Source organism: Drepanopeziza brunnea (assembly GCF_022702325.1).
Source record: "Drepanopeziza brunnea f. sp. 'multigermtubi' strain 214-2 chromosome Unknown ctg9, whole genome shotgun sequence".
Taxonomy (NCBI): domain Eukaryota; kingdom Fungi; phylum Ascomycota; class Leotiomycetes; order Helotiales; family Drepanopezizaceae; genus Drepanopeziza; species Drepanopeziza brunnea.
In genome coordinates this window covers 294838-313795 of record NW_027094072.1, presented here as the reverse complement: position 1 = coordinate 313795, position 18958 = coordinate 294838, and the positions used below count along the sequence as shown (strand labels likewise).

Sequence of the window (18958 nt, the reverse complement as noted above, 5' to 3'; positions counted from 1 at the left end):
GGTATCGATAACTGGCAGACAGGAGACTGGAATCCGAGTCGGGATATCTCTATGGCATAGACGTCGGGTTCACAAAGCCAACGAGCCTTTCCGATCAATGCTCAATAACGCAGGGCCCTACTTCTTCTTCCCGCCGCTTCTCGGCCAAATTCAACTGATCGCCTTCCTTTGTACTTGCGATCAGAGCGATTATTTACTGCACTGTTTCTTTTTGTAAGTTTGTTATCGTAAGTACGTTCCTCGGAGCAGCTCGACTCCTTTTCATGGGACTATGTCGTTTCTCAACCTATCCAACTGACATATTTCAGATCAAAGTTCTCTGATATCCACTCCGGTCAGAAAAGGGCCATATCTTAGGATAGTCTCATATCCTTAATCTCAAACCAATTCCGATTTCAGCTGCGGACACTTACAATTTATGCCGACGCTTCGACAAAATTTTGTATGAGGGTGATTGAAAGGTATTCCGGGGGGAATCAGCAAGAGATGAGTGCCTGGGAGACCGAGGACGAGTATGCTATCGCTGCTCAAGCGTCCCTTCCTACTCCGGCGGATACACCTTACAGAACGCCATCTCGTGGATCGCGCCGCTCATCTCGCCAAAAATCAAAATCTCCAGGCCCATCATCGTCTCCCCTTCCGCTGCCTAGTGGCGACCGGCAGGGATCCAATGACGTTACCAATGATGAGAGGTAGATAATGCTCTCCGACAGATGGTCTGTCTATGCACAACTGACGGTGACATAGTATTTCGATACTCGATCCGCGACGATTTACTCCGACTCTTCACGCCAATCTAGTCTCCGAAATTCTAGCACTGCGGAGGGACCAGGAGGAGAATGTCCGAATTGTCGAAAATCTGGAGGCGGACCTGCATAATGCCCGGGGCGAGCATGAAGTATTGGAAGCGAGCCTGGCAGAAACGTCGAAGGAGAACAGAGCTCTGAAACGAGAGTTGGCTTTGCTTGAAGGGGGGACGTCCACAGCGATTACAGATATCGCTAGGGAGCGTGATAACGCTGTTGAGTCAAGTGTTGAGAGTAAGCGGCGAATCGAGAGTTTGCAGAAGAAGATGCGTAGCCAGAAGGAAGACTCGGACCGCGCGCATGCTCTATGGGCAAGGGACAGAGACATGTGGGAGGAAGAAAGGAGAACACTGGAACGCAAGGCTCACGTGGCCGAGACGCGACTGAAGACTGTCTTGGATGAAGTCGCCACGTACCAGGCTCAAATTATCGGCCATGTTCAACATGAAAGTGAGGAGGGATCGAGGGATCCTGTAAATGGCCATGGAAGTGATGCTACAAGCATCCGGACGATGAGCATAACGAACAGCATCCGCTTCTCCATGTTGAATGGGCCAAACGGATACGGAGGTGCCAAAATCAACGGTGTGAGCTTGGCTGACGAGCTGGGCTTGGATGAGGAAGACGATGACACAGATCATGAGGGCCGCGAAAGCGCCCTCTCACTCAGACATGAAAGGAACCACAGTCGAGAGGGCATTTTGTCCAAAGGTCACCGCCGGGACCAGAGCTTGGAAAGCCTCGCGCGATCTGGTAGTGTTGCCAAAAGAATCCTGGCTCAGCAAGCAGTACTAGAGAGACTTGAAGGTGGAATCATGGAAGATGACGAAACGGGACTGGTACCTGTTAAGAAGGAGTATTCTGACGCTAGTGTTCAATGCTCTCCTCCCCCTTCGCCCCAGCTTTCAGCGGTTGAGCTTGTGTCTGTCACCGAAATCTTGCCAGTAAACGGTAGTGGAGCTGTGAGGATCGAGCAATTGCCAGAGGCTGTCCCTCGGGAATGTGAGATTGAGGCGAATCAGAGACGAAAGCGTGTTCATGCGACTCCTGCATTGGTGATTGACACTCCAGAAACTACTATAATGGTTTCTTCAGCATCGCAAACTCAGGAGCATCCTCTCAGTCCTCCCCGGACCCCTATATCACCCACCAGAGCACCACCACCTCCGCCGGTAGTAGTACCGGTACGGGAAATGACCTCCATCTCAACACAAACAGACGTTCCCGAAATACAATCACCACCGTCCCTCAGACGTGCCTCCCCGCCGCTGCCACCTATTGAAATCCCGTCCATTCAGTTGCATCCGCCGAACTCAACTCCTGGCACACCGCATGAACCGCTGCTTCCTCAGCACTCTAAGGATGCCGGGTGCCAGGTTGCTATGCAGGTACCCATCCCTACCCGATCCATTTCGGTGCAAACAGAAGAAATCCGAGTAGCACGGCGCATGAATCTACTGCCGACTCACCTCCAACCATGTTCAATCTCCTCAAATCCCCCTTCACCTGAACCAGATGAGGATTCTCCCAGGAATCGCTTCTCTTCTGTCCCAGAGAACCTCCCACCCAGGAATCCTCTTCGCAAGCTGGGTCGTCCGAGTTTGGAACAGGAAATTCCATCCTCGCCACCCCTCCCAGCAGAGACTCGGGATGTGTATCCGGGGAATAATGACGATGGGCCGCTGCCAATGAGAAGACCACGCCGGATCAGTAGCTTGTTCGCTGGATTCGAGAATGTGAGTTCTGACGATGGTGATGAATTCGCGGATGCCGACTTAAGCGACAATGACTACAGGACCGCCTTGTCTGCACCAAGGCACAAGGCGGGTGTCCACAGACTCAGCAAACGTGTCTCGTCCATACCTACTGTGACGGGGTCTGAGACTGTAGATCAGGCAGAAGTCTCTAGACCCTTCAGAGGAAATGACCCTCATCATATTGCAAACGAACGCGATGGCGAATCATCGTTTCCAAAAGTACAGGAGTTACCGTCAAGAACCACGAAGGCTTCGGTGCGGCAAATTGACAAGCCACTAGCTTTAGTCGCAAACAACAAGTCAACTACAATGCGCCGAGCTGCCCTTATACAAAGTGGTGTCTTTGCTCATCAAGGGCGCTCTAGAAGTCCAAGTCTTCCTGAAGAAGCTATCACAGCACCACCATTTCCAATTCCCACTAGAGCGAGTTCTAGGCGAACTCCAATCAGTACCAGTGCTCCCAGTGACGGGAGCAGAAGTCCAACTTGGGGGCGAGGATCTGGATCCAGCAGGGGAGGTCATTATCGCGCGAACAGTATCCGAAAGGTCAGATCTGCCGCTGCTCTCCCTGGAGGTCGTGGAAGTCATCGACGACAAGACAGTCAATCATCTCCGCCAATGTCGGCATCGACGGAAGCTCCTGAAAGCCCTCGTCTTCCCCCAATGCCGAGCAACGATGTCACTACCCCTCAGTACATGCGAGATAGGGGCAGCAGTCGACAACGCGCTCATCGAAGACAACAGCCATCGATAAACACGGCCATAACCACTAATACCATCAACACCTGTACTGCGTCTGTTGCCACCACAAGCAACGCTACAAGCGTTGTCGATGCGATTGCACAGACAATGGTGGGCGAGTGGATGTTCAAATACGTTAGACGGCGAAAGTCGTTTGGTGTATCCGAGCCAGCTGGTTTTGAGGGTGAAAATACCACTGGAGTCCGTCACAAGCGCTGGGTCTGGCTCGCTCCTTACGAGAGAGCCGTGATGTGGAGTAGTAAGCAGCCTACTTCTGGGTCGGCCTTGATGGGCAAGACTGGACGAAAGCGTAAGCCCACCATCGATTTCCGGAAGAAACATAACTAACTGCGCCAGTGACTATCCAATCCGTCCTGGATGTAAAAGATGACAACGCACCACCTAGGGGGTCGGCGCCACTGTTTAACAGATCTGTCCTCATCTTGACCCCAGCCCGTGCCCTCAAGTTCACAGCAACTACACCAGAACGGCACTACATCTGGCTTACGGCTCTCTCCTTCCTCGCTCACTCTGCTCAAGCGATTCCCGAGATAGTCCAATCGCCACTTCCGCTTCCACGCTCGGCTGGACCCGAATCTGAGATGCCTGCGCAGAACGACAGGCTCACCAAGGGTGGAATCAGAGACTCCATTCGGGTCGCCAAAAGCAAGAAAACAGTGGTCGCCCAGTATGGTCCAACCAGCGTGCACTCGTCTCACCGCGACAACAGCTTCCGAGAAACAGAGTCCATCTACTCACACAGTGACCCAATACAACCTGAGGTCTCCGCTGAACCACCTGTCGTACTTCGCTTCTCGGAAAGAGGACAAGGAAGAGGAGGAGGAGGAGGAGTATTCAACTTCCCGTCTGTTCCGACCCACAGTAGGAAGCGCAGCAACACTGGTGGTCGAATTCCACCACCCCTTTCCTTCCGGGGATTCTCGGGCCCAACCAGCAGCCACGAAGCTCAATCCATCACAACCAGCATGAGCGTTGCCATACCCGGCTCAGCCGACATTTTCCCATCCCAGACGTCAAGCTTAGCCGGAGGCCAGGCCCACACGAGCGCCAGCGGCCGATCTTCTTCCGCCCGCACCTCAGACGCCAGCAGCCGACCTGGCGCCGTCGTGAACAACTTCTTCGACGCCGTCGGCACCATGCGCATGGAGGCCTTCATCAGCCCCATGGCGCTGAGCCGCTTCGACGACTTCCCCGACGAGCAGGACGAGATGGACATGGCGATCCCCTGCCGCCGCCGCCGGCGCAGCAGCGACATCAAGGGGCGGAGACGGTTGAGCAGGAACACGGATAGCATCTACTCGGCCAAGGGGGGGCGTCCGAGCGACGAATTCGACGGCGGCGGTGGCGGGATCGGGCACAAGACGGCCGGGGAAGAGGACTATGGTCATTTTGATGGCGGGTTTGGAATCGATCCCTTTCGAGGGTTCTGAGTGAAAGGGAAACATGTTTGTTTGTTTGCCGATCTAGAGAGGGAGAGAGAGAGTGTGTGTGTGTGCATAGCGCATAGAGCGAGCGAGCGAGCGTCTCTTTAGGACCAGACCAGTCAAAATTGGTGAAAAAATTACACGCGGCGTCTCTTCTTACGAGACGGGCTCACGCCAGGCAGATAGGCTTCTTCATCCCTCCGTTTTTCCTCTATCTTTTTTTTTTTTCTTGTAGTTAGTGTAAGCAAGCAAGCAAGCACCTCTTTTTTTTCCCCTGGTCTTTTCTGCCCGCCCCCCTTTCTCTCTCTCTCTCTTTCTTATCTTTGGACCGGTGGGGATGGAAGGTAATCTTGTACAGTCCACATAGTCCTTGTGTTGTATCTATGTATATGTGTAAATATGTAAATATGTAAATATGTAAATATGTAAATATGTAAATATGTAAATATGTAAATATGTAAATATGTAAATATGTAAATATGTAAATATGTAAATATGTAAATATGTAAATATGTAAATATGTAAATATGTAAATATGTAAATATGTAAATATGTAAATATGTAAATATGTAAATATGTAAATATGTAAATATGTAAATATGTAAATATGTATACGTGAACCACGCTTGCCGGGGGGAAAGGGCAGCAGGGGGATTGTTGTTGTTGTTGTATTTATTAACGTCGGGCGGGTATCCAAAACGCAATGCTTGGACCTTAAGGACCTCCCATGGGGTACGGCGACGTGCTAAGTAAAGGAATTATATACAAAGTACTATCTAATCGAAAGTAAAAACCACGTTGGGGAAAACCTCTCGTCAAATAGCTAGACACTTGTAAACCTTTTAAAAGCAATTCATAGTGATGTGCGTCGAGTTTTCTCTCGACAACTGTCGAATACGTGTGGCCCTACGGGCGGCCTCGATTCGTATAGTACAAACATCGTTCTCTTTCGTCGTAGAGCTAAGAAGGCTCGCGTTCGTAGCCCTTAAATAGAGCCGGTGTGTTTGTAAAACGCTCTTTCGAAAGCGCAGTACCGTGTTTTCGATCAATCGAACTAAGCCCTTCCCATCCCATCTCTTATACACGTTCCCCCTCTATCGCAAATCCTCTTGGTCTTTTCAGTCGGTATGCCCGTCAGGTATAGATCGTAGTCGGCGTGGTATTCGAGAAGAAAGAGGAGGGAGGTTCGGAATCGCCGGTAAAAGAAAATCTCTTCGAGGAGACGTCGCATGTCGATGATTCAATTTCGGCTCTTCAGACTCTTTATCTCTCTTTCTACCGCAGGAGAAAGAAATAAAAAGAGCTGAAGGTTCGTAGGGGGCACCTCGTACAGGTAAAGAATCGTAGCCCCCCGGGCAGCAGGGGGAGAGGGGGGGGGGGGGGCACCCTTTTTTTTTTTTTTTTTTTTTTCTTTGCAGCCTGATTTCCTTGCTTGTATATCCTTGGTAGCTAGCGAGCGAGCTGTTTTTCGTTAGATAGGGGGGAGGGGAGGAGAAAGGGAGTTGGGATGGAGGATGGAGGAGAAGAGGAGAGGGTTTCTTGAAACTTGAAATTTGCGAATTTGCGAATTTGCGGATACCCAAACTTAGACCTACTTTCTTTTCTTTTGCATGTGCCTATTTTTGGGGGAAAGGGGGGGGAATTCTCTCGCGGCTTTTTGTTGATGGATTGATTTGGAGGTTTTTTTCCCCCCCCATTGGAAGTGTGTCGGGGGGAGGGGGTTGGTTGTATATATATAATATATGGATAGGATCCTTTTCTCGCCCTTTTCTTCTTCTTCTTATGCGGATAGTAGATGTAAATAAATATAGTTGATATTTATGTTATATTATATAATATCATATCATCAGGCTTCTTATGAAATCACCGGTTTCGGTTTCGCAAGGCAAGCGCGACGACGGCAGGGCTTCTTTGTTCCTCGGTCTCGAAGAAACGAAAAAAAATGAACAGTTTGGATCGTGAATGAAAGGGGATGGATGGATGGATGGTTGGATGGTATGTATGTACATCACGGACTTTTGGGTGGTGAAACTTGCTTGCTGCTGCTCGAGGTGTGAGATGGAGGTGAAGGGAGGAGGGGTGGGATAGGATACAGTAGTTCCATCTGTTGTGAGTTTGGAATTTGGGGGCGAGTGAGAGGCTGAGGTTTGAGTTTCTTTGGGGAAGAGGTATTGAGGTCAAGCCAAAAAAAAAAAAGCAAAAAAGTGGGAATTAAAATGAAAACAATTGACTTTTCACTCTAAGTTTCGATGGACATGACTTGGGCCCGCGGAGACAAAGTACGTTCGTCGGTGGCAGAGCTCAAATTCTAGATCCGAAAGATTCAAGAATTGGCGCATTCACCTGGTATTCCACTCCGTGGTAGGGGTGAGGCACTAGCTAGCGTCTCTCTATAAAAATAAGCGAGGCCAACTCTACTCAAGTCAATAGCAACAACAACGCGTTCTTTCTTGACAGCCCTGCTTTGCCTTTCCGACAGCTACAATTCACCTCGCAAATCGCAAAATGGATCCACAGACTTTGCACACTGGCTCAGTTACGCAGGAGACCATCGCGCAGAGCCTGGTAAGAAAGCACCTATCTACACTAAAGTTTTTGTTTTTTTTTTGGAAAAGAGGCATTCATTGCTGAACAACAGGACAGGCATATCATGCGAAGATAAATGATCTAATAATGACGGATGATGAGATTGAGGAGAAAGCTGCAGAGATCTACCAGGTGAGTGGGTGGGTGGGTGTCGGCGCTGCAGGGTGTATGTATGTGTGGCTGACATGTCCGTACAGCTGCGTAAAGCGGGGAGTAAGGTTTCTCTGGTGATGAAGAGTATGAAGGCAGGGGGTGAGGCTGAGAAGGTGAGCGGCGAGAAGATTGCGGAGGAGAAGTTGGCTGGGGAGAGAGGTGATGAGAGAAGAGGAGACGTGAAAGACGATAACAAGGGGGCCGGAAATGCGGAGGCCGATACGGAACAGCAGCCTGACGATAGCTTCGACGACGAGCATGAAGACGAGGAGGGCGCAGAAAAATGGACCGAGGACGTGAACTGCGACCTCGACAACATGATACCTGAAGAGGACTCGGAGGAGCCCTTCGACGTCGTCGACAAGTCGCGCTGCTACGACTGGCTGATCGTCACGGGCACCACCCACTACGCCAAAGACCGCTCCTCCTTCGCGACGTACACGCCCCTCAGCGGCGTCACGGCCGGCGGCCGACCCGTCCTCGGCATCGGCTCGGTGAAGCTGCTGGCCGCGCAGATCGACGACGTCCACAGCGTGTCGCACTACTACAAGATCGAGATCAACAACGTGCTGCACATGCCGGGCATGATCTGCAACGGGTACAACGCCGTCGTGGCCGACACGCTGTGCTTGATCAACGGCCCGGAGGAGGCTGAGGGCTTCGACCGCGGGCGCAACCGCAAGTGGTACGGCCGGTGGAACCGCTTCGCGGGCCGTGCGAGGATGCAGCTGAGGGGGGACCCGTGGGGGAAGAGCGAGGTGATGGAGCGCGAGGGAGAGAGTGAGGAGAAGCTGGAATTGGATGTGCATCTTACGGTGAGGGAGATGGCGCACTTGCGGGAGTTGGGCGTATGGGAGGTGCCGTTGCGGGTTTAGGATGGGCGAGCCGCGTAGATGAGGCCAGCTTGGTAGTATTGGATGCAGAATAACTGCCTGTCTCTCCGAAGCTGCATTGAGCTTCTAGTTTAAATCAATAGAGATTTCGCGGATCGCAATTTTCTACATGTCACACTATATTTTTTATGGAGGTGTTGTGCGGAAATTTCTAAACACGGAGCTCGCTTAAAGTCAACAACCGCACAGCAATATTACCTAGTGACTTCACCTTTATTTATCACCCGACCTCTTCCTCGGGGTGAATTTTTTATATCACAGTATGATCGGAAAGGACTTTGAAGCTATGAGTACAAGGGACTGAGGATATTCAGGCTCCAACCAAGCGCTGTGCGTAATAATCAACGATGCTGGAACTTTCCAGAAGCCGGCTTCAAATTAAATATCTAATCATCGATCGCATTCATATTTCCCTACCTCGCATTATGATTCTAATCTCAGCTGGGATCTAATAAGGAGCCGGAGTATACCGTACGCATATAATGAAAAATCTAAATGAATATCTGGAGCAATTGGAATGGAGAGATCGAATGGCTATACTTATCATGAACTGGAACTCCCGGGAGATATAGATAAGAAATATATAGATCAGGGATTGTCTCAGTCACTGGCTGCTAGTCTCAAGAGATGAAATTCTGCGATCTGTAGTTCCGAGTCTGAGGTTTACATATTCAATTCAAAGCATAAGCAAGCGATTTCATTTACAAGATGGAGCCGGAAAGCCGAATCAGAAAAGGAAAAAAGAAAAAGAAAAAAAAAAGCAAAAAAAAAGAAGCCAAGCCGTCAAGTCAGAAGTAGGGGAAGGAATTGTACGTACCACAACATTGGAGGAATCTGGCTGTTTTCACGCAGTCACATCACATCACATCACATCACCACGATCAACTCAAATTTCACATCATGTAAACAACCTAAATGGGCGCGATCAGATTAGTCATATGGAAGAGGAGGTCTGGCAGTAATGGCAGTAAGGGGCACTATACAACGTTAGTTAATGCTTGCGCTTCTGAATGGTCAAGTATGAATGAACTTGACGACTCGGCCATTGGATTTGATAGGAAGTTGGCGTTTAACTGATACTATACGGAAGGGAAAATTCTCGGCGGATAGTCGGGTATATGGGTTCATTCACTCAACTTGTATTTCGAAATTTTGGATGTTGAGCTCGGGTGTCTACGGATAGGCCCTGGATTCTTAAGTACCACCAGCCAGCCCCCTTCTTTTTTTTCTAGTCATTTAAGGAGCTAGACATGCTACTCTTTCGTCCGTACTATCGCATTCGAGGTGCGCTGATAGCTGGGTCTTTCCACTGGAGTTCTGGAAGCTGATATTCTTCATCTGAGGATGAGTCGTTTCGCTAAGCCAGCCCCTTATTTTTTTTTTCTCTCCTCGTATAAGGAGCTAAACAAGCTATAAGTTCGTCCGTCCTACCGCAGTCGAGTTGCGCTGATAGCTGGCCCTTTGTACTGGGGTTCTGGAAGCTGGTTTTTTTAACACGAGGATGAGTTGTGTCGCTAAATTTATATTCGAAAGGGATTGTCCGCATACGATCATCTGTGGAATAGACTACGTCATTCGCATCTCTTCTCCAATCAAGATTTCTGGTCGGGCATGGGGCGAGAAGACAAGTGAGTAGAGTAGTAGTATTTTCTATAATGCAAATCTACAAATTATCAATGGGGGATGCGTAAGTGGTAATGCGTTTCAGAAGGGTGTTGTTGTTGGTAGGGTCTAAATAAGGTTTCGTCAAACAACCCCGGTGCCGGAGTTTTGGACCGAGACAACAACACCCAGCTCACGAGACATACAGCAGATACCATACGATACAAACCCAACTCTCGCCCAACACACCCAAGCAAGCAAGCGAGCAAGCGAGCAAAAAATATGTCCAGCACACCACCGCCACCACCAGCACCACCACTCGTCCCTACCGACCAGCCAACCGACGCCCGCGCCCGCCTCCTCGCCCACTTCACCGGCGCAACTGGCCCAGCCGCCCACGGTCAAAAATGGGACGAGCTCTGGGCCGCAGGCTTCCGCCCCTGGGACAAGGGCTTTCCCAACCCCGCGCTCGTAGATCTCCTTGCCGAGCGCCAGGATCTCGTCCTTTCGCCGTCTACTAGCCAAGAAAAGAAGACGGCGACGACGACGACGATGACGAAGATGGAGAAGGAGGAGAAGGAGGAGAAGGAGGAGGAGAAGAAGAAGAAGAAGAAGAAGAGAGCGTTGGTCCCGGGCTGTGGAAAGGGGTACGACGTGCTGCTTCTGAGCGCGTTTGGGTACGATGCCTACGGCTTGGAGATTTCCGGCACCGCGCTGGAGGAGGCGAGGAGGTGGGAGGGGGAGGTGGCTGGGAAGGACGTGTATGCTACGAGGGAGGGCGTGGAGAAGGGGGATGTTACGTGGTTGGCGGGGGACTTCTTTGAGGATGCGTTTTTGGAGGGTGTGGAAGGGGAGGGGAAGTTTGATCTGATTTACGATTACACGGTATTTATTGTCTATTTCTTCCTTCCAACCAAGCCTGGGAGTCTTTAAGCTGATGAAGTAGTTCTTATCTGCTCTCCCGCCAACGATGAGACCCGCTTGGTCTAAACGCTTTGTTGAGCTCCTAGCTCCCGAGGGCAGAGTTGTATGCGTGGAATTTCCTACGTACAAACCGCCTTCTTCTGGGGGTCCGCCTTGGGCGTTGCCGCCGAAGGTTTACCTGGCTCATTTGTCGAGACCGGGAGAGGAACTCAAGTATGAAGAGGATGGAGACCTCGTGGAGTCGAAGCTTGGAGAGCCGAAGAAGAATGGCTTAGTGAGAATGGCGCATTTCCAGCCCAAAAGAACGCATCAGATTGGGTACGATGCGGAAGGCAAAGTGACGGACTGGGTCAGCGTGTGGACGCATCCAAGCTGAAAGGCCAAGATTCAGTTCTCGATTCGAGACTTTTGTATGTCTTATCGTATTCACGGCTGCTTTCGGAGAGAATTGTAGTGCTCTCCTAAGCCAAACCCATGCCGATAGTATGCCAGCCAAATCTTCTCTGCTCCCTTTCCCCCTTCTGTACCCGGCTCGATATTTTGTTGCGCCCCGTTCTGAAGCACGCATATTTCCACATTGTACGTCTTCGCCAGCGCCATCAACTCCAGATGCCCACCCCACTCCGCCGTATCCCTGATTTTTTCCACGTACCTATCCAATGGCTCATCTAACCATGCCGTGAAATCGTCTGGGTGTCCTTCAATATATTCCGCCGCAGCGTTCCGCACGACCTTATATCGCTCCCCTTCCTTTACCCCCTCACTCTCCGATCCCAGCGGAATCCCAACTTGTGATAGCTGATCTGCGACAGCAGAAAAGAGACAATGCCCGTCGGGCCGGATACTCTTCTCCACCAGCCCCTTTGCGGTAAATTGATCCTGCATCTTCTTCCTCTCGACGGCCTTTTCGTCTGGCTGATTTGCAGCTTCTCGCTTCGCTTCCTCAATCGCAGCTTGCTGTTCAGCCGCCCGCCGAGCTAGCCGCTCTCTTTGGCGATTGCGCTTCTTAGGCTGGCCGTCCTCCGAGGGCTCTTGTTCCGAAATCGTGGCCTTATCCAGAGACTCCGTGATGCCATTTACATCTTTCGAAACAATATCCTCCACAGTGTCTTCCTCCAGGTCGGGCACGCCTTCGATGTCTGCGGACTCTCCACTTAAAGCTGCAAGTTCCTGGCTTTGCTTGTCCTTCAGTTGCCGTTCTAGCTCCTCGCATTCGCTGTTCACTCCCTTGCGCGTCTTTTTCGTGGCGTTCTTCTTCTTTTGTGTGACTCGGGATTGCAGATCCTTCTGTTCTCTGCGGTGCCGACTTTGCATATCCTCGAAGGACTCCATGAGGAGGATCGTAGTGGGGGCAAGGTCTGGTGTGGCACTCGGACGAATGACGATGCTATATGACCTGCCGTAGTACCTTGGAGATATATCTCGGGGCAGGTATTATCGTCTTCTTACTCGCAAGAATACAGCGTGTGCTAAAGCCGGGTTTCGAGGAATTTTGGAAGTTTTCAGGAATCTGGCAAATATTTGAAGGTTTTCTACGGTACCATCATGCATAGGCAGCGCATACCCATGCCCGTCGTTTATACCGGTACTTAGTGGGTCGCTTGGACCGACCCACTTTTCATGCCAGAACAACAACAGTACCGTAGGTACCGGTACTAGTACCCAGCTCACTTGTGTTGCGGGCATTTCGCCGCATGGTTCTCGTGACGAGCTGCCAGATACAGAAGGTAATCCGTTATCCACGCGGACGTCCGGACCGTTGGGAGAACTCTGCATTGAAAGATAGGGGAGTAATAGTACCTATTCAAAGTAGAGTTCCGTCTGTTTGTTGCTGCTTAGTAGTTTGCTCCTTGATTCGTTTTTGTTTCAGTCCCTCGGTACTGAAAGAGGCAATAAAATACTTGTCTTCTTCGCCTCTCCTGCAGAACAGTCCTACTGCTAGTCTGACCATGGATGAGAGATGATCTCTACCTGACCGCGCCATTCCTTGTCCATCAGCTTTCTACCTATCTTTTCCTTCAGCAATCGCATCTCAACGACCAGTTGCCCAAAGTCTGATATATTTATACTTTCGTATACTCCTTTGACCTCGAGCCGCAAGAGCAATGGGCCACGCCTTCCAAGATCCAGCTAAAGGAGCCGAGCCTGAAGGCCACGATGTCGCGGAGCCAATCCAGCACCCGGGAGTCTCCACCCTCCAAGACAGGGAGACGAGAGAAAAAGACTTGGAATCCATCCCCTCCCATTCACCTTCCTTGCTGGGTAGTATAGAAGCTATTCCCAACACCTCAGATCCTTCTCACAGCCGGTCAAAATCCAAAGCCTCATCAACTCGATCAAGAGCATTGACGCTTGTTACGAGAGCAAAGAGAAGAGGGCTGTTAGCCAGATTGACTCTCGTTCCCGAAGTGGAAAGGCCGTATGAGTATAAGAATAGCACGAAATGGTTTATCACTTTCCAGGTTGCTATAGCTGCGGCTGCGGCACCTATTGGTAGCGCTATCATACTTCGTAAGTCAACTCGTTTTGCTTCTCTGATGTTTGGGTCTCATTAGAGTCATTCATGATGGACAGCTCAGCTTTCCAAATCCGAAAATTGTTATTGATGCTCTGAGATAGCCGCTCTGCCAGAACTAGCGACTGATCTAGATACCACGCCCACAATCACCAATCTCTCCGTCGCCATGTACATGCTCAGCATGTCCATCTCTCCCCTGTGGTGGTCCTCATTCTCCGAGACCCTAGGGCGCCGCTCTATTTACCTGACCTCCTTCGTGCTTTTCTTCATCTGGAACATCGGTGCGGCAGTCAGCACTTCCATAGGCATGCTGATCGTCATGCGAGTTCTGGGTGGTGGCGCCGCAGCTTCAGTACAAGCTGTAGGCGCTGGGACAATTGCAGACATCTGGGAAGTTAGGGAACGAGGTCGAGCCATGGGGTTCTTCTTTCTGGGGCCCCTTCTTGGTCCATTGCTGGCACCAATTATTGGCGGTGCGCTCTCACAGGCTTGGGGGTGGAGAAGTACGCAGTGGTTTCAGGCGATATACGGTGGCATGCTAGTCATCATGCTGACGTTCTGTCTCCCGGAGACATTGGCGAAGAAACAACCGCTGGTGCTTCCCGAGACGGATGAAAGAGCAACAATAAGACCAGAGCTCACACGTGATTCGACCCGCCAGTCCATCCACATGAAGACTAAGAAGGCTGCCGCGGTCTTCAAGCGCTGCATCATCGATCCCTTAAGTGTTATACTATATCTCCGCTTTCCTGCCGTTGCACTTACGGTGTATCTCGGGAGTATTACCTTCGGCTCAGTTTACGTCCTCAACATCTCTATCCAGCAGACCTTCTCGGAGTCTCCCTACAACTTCTCAGTCATCATCCTCGGTCTCTTGTACATACCAAATTCTCTCGGTTTTGTCTTGGCGTCTCTTGCAGGCGGTAGATGGATGGACTACATCATGCATCGGGAGGCACGAGCAGCCGGCCGCGTCGACGCCGATGGGAGGCTGGAATTCCAGCCCGAGGATCGGATGAAAGAGAACGCTTGGATTTCCGCCGTCGTGTTCCCAGGGGCTCTAGTCTGGTACGGGTGGACTGCGGACAAGGGCATCATATGGATAGTCCCGATGATAGCCAACTTCTTCTTTGGCGTGGGGAGCATGCTTATCTTCGGTATAGCGACGACCATGCTCACTGAATTCATGCCCAAGCGCAGTAGTTCGGGCGTCGCCGTGAACAACTTCGTCAGGAACTTCTTGAGCTGCGTTGGAGGTGCCATTGCTGAACCGATAATCAACGCGATTGGCGATGGATGGTTGTTCACGGGTCTCGGAGTTATCTGCTGGCTGAGCGCTTTTGGGGTGGTGTACTCCATGAGAAAGTTTGGACCGAAGTGGCGCGTGGCCATGGATCAGAAGTTGAAGTGAGATATAGATCACCAGAATCACATATAATGCTGAAGCCAAACCACGAGGCCTACAAACCACTAAAGCGTATCAACACCGATATAACAAAGACCAACCCTTAAGCGAGACGAGAATTATCTCAGGCCCTGCCTCCTTTGTCTCCTCTTTTTCTATCCTCATCCATCTATCAATATCTAATCCAATAATTCAAAACAAGATAACCAAGAAGAAGAAAAAATCCTCTATAGCAGAGCCGTCAAGCCCATCCCAGACTCCAGGGAGCTCTTCGCCCTCTCCTAATTTAAAACATCTACTGACAAATGATAAATATACACAGATCAACTCGTGCAATAGCGCTTTCCGAACTCCCAGCTATCGTCACGGAGAAAAAGGAAAAAAAAAATGTCTCTTAAGCTTCCTCTACTCTCCTTTCATATTCTTTGGTTATAGGTTCACCCCTCCCTTGCCCCCTTCCCTTCCCTTCCCTTCGATCAAAAGCAAGAAAACAAAAAAAACTGAACAGAACTAAGCGAGTAACGAAAAAAAAAAAAAAAAAAAAAAAAAAAAAAAAAGGAGCCTAGAAAAGCCAAAAACACGCACGAAAACACAAAAACAGCAAGATAAGAGACCGATCGGTAAGTTTACATTCCCAGTTTCAGGTTGAATCTCTCAGGCTTGACGGCTCTGAGCACTTTTTTCTTTCCTTCTTTCCCTTCTTAGCGAGCGCTATCACTAGCCAGACGACTGGCGGTCGGAGGGAGGAGGAGGGCATGTATATACATAGCGTAGGCATTTTAGCGATATGACAGCTCGCCCATGCCGTACCACATAGCTGTGAAAGAGCAAGAGCTTCAATGCTATCTAGATAAAATAGCACGATACTCGAAACACCTGCGGATTTGGGGAAAAAAAAAAGAAAAAAAAAAAAGGTGTCTCTTTCTCAATTTACAATAGTCATCTTCTGCAAGGCATCGATGCAATCCTGGCCGATTTGTCACCACCCCACCCACCTCGCCGCCACCTATCTGATAGCCTCAAGTCTCAAATCCAACAACCCCCCTCTTAAAAGTAGGTTACAATTCTCCTCTCGCGAACAAATGTAAAGCCCTAGGCCTATACCTGTCTATACATACCTAGTCCATCGAAAACCCACAGCTACATACTCAACCAACCACGCACACCCATCCATAAACAGCATTCTGAAATATTACATTAGTCAATGATTAACCCCAGCTCTACAAATTCCGATACTTACTTTACAGTACTCCCTCGACCGGTCGTCGGCTCAGCTACATCCGTACCAGCGCAGTAGCCTACGAGTCTCAGAAGAAGCCATACATACATACGCTTGGCCTAGCCTAATCAAGCTTTGTCTGAATGCACTCCAACTCTGGAGCTCTCCCCCCCTCTCCTCTCTCCAAAAAAAAAAAAAAACCTACCCAAAAAAATTGACTGACCGATTCTAAAAAAGGTATCGAATAGAATTAGAAAATTCGATAAGGAGGGGAGGATATGAGAGGAGAGGAGAGGAGAGGGAAGGGGTAGGAGGAGTATCAGCTAGACAGACAGACACAACAGACAGTCACTGACTTTCAAGCAGGGAGGTATGTACCGGTATATTGTATGGTAATCATGTGCATGCATTTCAATGAGATGACGGGGTCTGTTCCTTAATTGCTTACTTGAATATGCTAGGTAGGCTGTTGACGCGCGCGGGTCTTGAGGGCACCATGTCGCCCGCGTGAGTTGCGCCAGGACTCGGAAAACATCATGGCAATGTCAACAAAGCTAGGCAATATGAACATCAAAATGGCAGCTCTTACAGCAAATCTTAATCAGGGAAAATCATACCAAGTTTTCAGAAAATTCAACTGCAAGGACACCAAAAGAAGCAAACGCCAAATCCATTCGAGTTATTTGACCCGTCATATTATACCTACCTATCGCTCTCCCACGGTAACGAGAAGGTCGCAACCCACTCCTCAACCTCGCTCCGTAACTGAACAATCTCTCTCTCGTTCTCCCCCTCACCAAGATACTCCAAAAAGGCCTTCGCACTCCCGGGATTCTTCCTCCCTTTGGCTTCCGCCGCCTCCTTTGCCGTCTTGGCCAACCGCTGCGTGATCGTCACAGCTCTATTAACCACATCTGCCACCCTCACGAAATCCTCAGGCTGGAACCCCCGTGTTGTCATTGCGGGCGTGCCCATACGGAGGCCACCCGGCTTGAGCGCGGAGACGTCACCTGGTACAGTGTTCTTGTTAGAGGCGACGCCGACGAGCTCAAGCACTCGCTCGACGCGCGCGCCGTCTATGCCTTGAGGCTTGAGGTCTACGAGCACTAGGTGGTTGTCGGTACCACCTGAGACAATAGAGTAGCCGAGTCCGCCCTTGTCTTTAGAATCGCCGAGGCGCTTGGCAAATGCTTGAGCGTTACGGAGGACGGTTTCCTGGTAGGCTCTAAATTCGGGGCTTTGGGCTTGTTTGAGAGCTACTGCCAGCGCTGTAATAGTATGATTGTGAGGCCCACCTTGATGTCCCGGAAATACGGAAGCATTAATTGGGTCCTCCAGATTCCACATCTCTTGTGCCTTGGTCTTAGGATTGACCCGTCGCACTCCTCTTCTGAAGAAGATCATTGCACCCCTGGGGCCGCGGAGGGACTTGTGGGTGGTTGTTGTAACGACATCAGCGTATTCGAACGGAGATGGGACGACCTTGGCTGCTACCAGACCTGAGATATGGGCCATATCGGCCAATAAGTATGCGCCAACCTTGTCGGCAATATCCCGCATACGGTCATACTCAATAAGTCTACTGTATGCAGATGTACCAGCGATGATAATCTTCGGTCTGTATAGGGTGGCTAGTTCCTCCAACTTGGTGTAGTCAATGAGACCTGTGGATTCGTCCAGACGGTAGGGGACGGTTTCGAAGTATTTAGAAATGGCTGAGATCTTCTTGGTAGGGGTTTGGTATCCATGAGAGAGATGTCCGCCGTGCGGTAAGTCCAAGCCCATTATCCGGTCATGTGTGTTGAGGAGAGCGGAGTATGTGTAGAGGTTCGCAGGAGATCCGGACAGAGCTATGGCAATTAGTCCAGATCAACACGGGAGGGAAGAGTTTGGGAATGTACGTTGAACGTTAACACCCCATTCTGAATCCTTAACTCCAAACGTCTGCAAGGCACGCGATTGGCATAGAAGCTCTGCCTGGTCGATAAATTCGTTTCCGCCATAATATCTTGCGCCTGGGTATCCCTCCGAGTATTTGTCTGTTGATAGTCAGACTATGTTTACCCTGCTTCGAACCAAAACGTACTTTGCATAACACTTCCTAGAGCATCCAGCACTGCCTGCGAGGTGAAGTTCTCGGAGGGAATGAGGTTGATGAAGTGCTTCTGCCTTTTTTTCTCCTGCGCTTAATATCAATATCAACCGCCACCAGACTTTGAACTCATGGGCAGGCGTACTTTCTGGAGGATATCGTAGATAGCTGGGTCGGCATGTTCAAGGTCCGCGGAGAGCAGCTGTTGCGATTTTTAGCTACAGAAGCTTCGAAGAGCAGTCTGGTCGTACCTTCTGCTGGGACTCTGCGGTCGTAGACGATGCAGCTCGCCTCGAACCACATAGTGGCACTGTTCTGCGAGCAGCAACTCTAACGAAAGACCTCGAAGTTCCCCTGAAGAGCGACATAGTGAAAAATAATGTAAATTGAGTGCTCACCTCTCCTGTGCTTGGAACGGGCTCTCGAGTTCAAAGTCGAATTCACCGCCAGATCCCAAAACTTTTCAACTGAAAGTCTTGCCCCGCCACGCGTAAATGCGCCAAGTGAACAATCGGCTAGCGCAGGTGGCGCCCTACAGCAACATCGGAGGGGTCTCTCCAGGGAGAATATGGGTTTACATATCCGATCCATCTTTATTTAAGGGGTATCCATCTCCGTTCTTATTGTTCCATTTCACCCACGAGGCTGATACTTGGGCGGATTGGATTCTACGGACTTTGCAGTGAACAGACGTTTAGCTGGCCAAGCGGCCACTCAAACGTGTTGACACTTATCACATCGGCCTTTGCTGAGTGCGTTTGCAGAGGACAATAAAGGAGATTCCTGGCTTCACATCATTTGTAGAGAGCCACACACC

The 18958-nt window shown here is 50.2% G+C and overlaps 6 protein-coding genes across 6 annotated transcripts; 4 read left to right on the top strand and 2 right to left on the bottom strand.

Moving 5' to 3' along the window:
• Positions 1-486: 486 nt before the first annotated feature.
• On the top strand, positions 487-4755 carry L3040_005502 (uncharacterized protein; the record flags this gene model as incomplete). Its single annotated transcript, XM_007295913.1, has 3 exons — positions 487-692; positions 748-3614; positions 3662-4755. 3 exons carry the CDS (start codon positions 487-489, stop codon positions 4753-4755), a joined length of 4167 nt encoding a protein of 1388 aa, XP_007295975.1.
• A 2499-nt stretch (positions 4756-7254) lies between these two features.
• On the top strand, positions 7255-8363 carry L3040_005501 (uncharacterized protein; the record flags this gene model as incomplete). Its single annotated transcript, XM_007295914.1, has 3 exons — positions 7255-7314; positions 7393-7467; positions 7533-8363. The coding sequence occupies 3 exons, from the start codon at positions 7255-7257 to the stop codon at positions 8361-8363; spliced, it is 966 nt and encodes a 321-aa protein (XP_007295976.1).
• A 1902-nt stretch (positions 8364-10265) lies between these two features.
• On the top strand, positions 10266-11283 carry L3040_005500 (uncharacterized protein; the record flags this gene model as incomplete). The annotated part of the gene is made up of 2 exons (XM_007295915.1): positions 10266-10868; positions 10930-11283. 2 exons carry the CDS (start codon positions 10266-10268, stop codon positions 11281-11283), a joined length of 957 nt encoding a protein of 318 aa, XP_007295977.1.
• A 50-nt stretch (positions 11284-11333) lies between these two features.
• On the bottom strand, positions 11334-12239 carry L3040_005499 (uncharacterized protein; the record flags this gene model as incomplete). The annotated part of the gene is made up of 1 exon (XM_007295916.2): positions 11334-12239. The coding sequence occupies one exon, from the start codon at positions 12237-12239 to the stop codon at positions 11334-11336; it is 906 nt and encodes a 301-aa protein (XP_007295978.2).
• A 773-nt stretch (positions 12240-13012) lies between these two features.
• On the top strand, positions 13013-14836 carry L3040_005498 (uncharacterized protein; the record flags this gene model as incomplete). The annotated part of the gene is made up of 2 exons (XM_007295917.1): positions 13013-13418; positions 13527-14836. The coding sequence occupies 2 exons, from the start codon at positions 13013-13015 to the stop codon at positions 14834-14836; spliced, it is 1716 nt and encodes a 571-aa protein (XP_007295979.1).
• Positions 14837-16751: 1915 nt separating this feature from the next.
• L3040_005497 (uncharacterized protein) lies at positions 16752-18509 on the bottom strand (the record flags this gene model as incomplete). The annotated part of the gene is made up of 5 exons (XM_007295918.2): positions 16752-17899; positions 17951-18088; positions 18136-18229; positions 18287-18343; positions 18393-18509. The coding sequence occupies 5 exons, from the start codon at positions 18507-18509 to the stop codon at positions 16752-16754; spliced, it is 1554 nt and encodes a 517-aa protein (XP_007295980.2).
• Between the last annotated feature and the right edge of the window lie 449 nt (positions 18510-18958).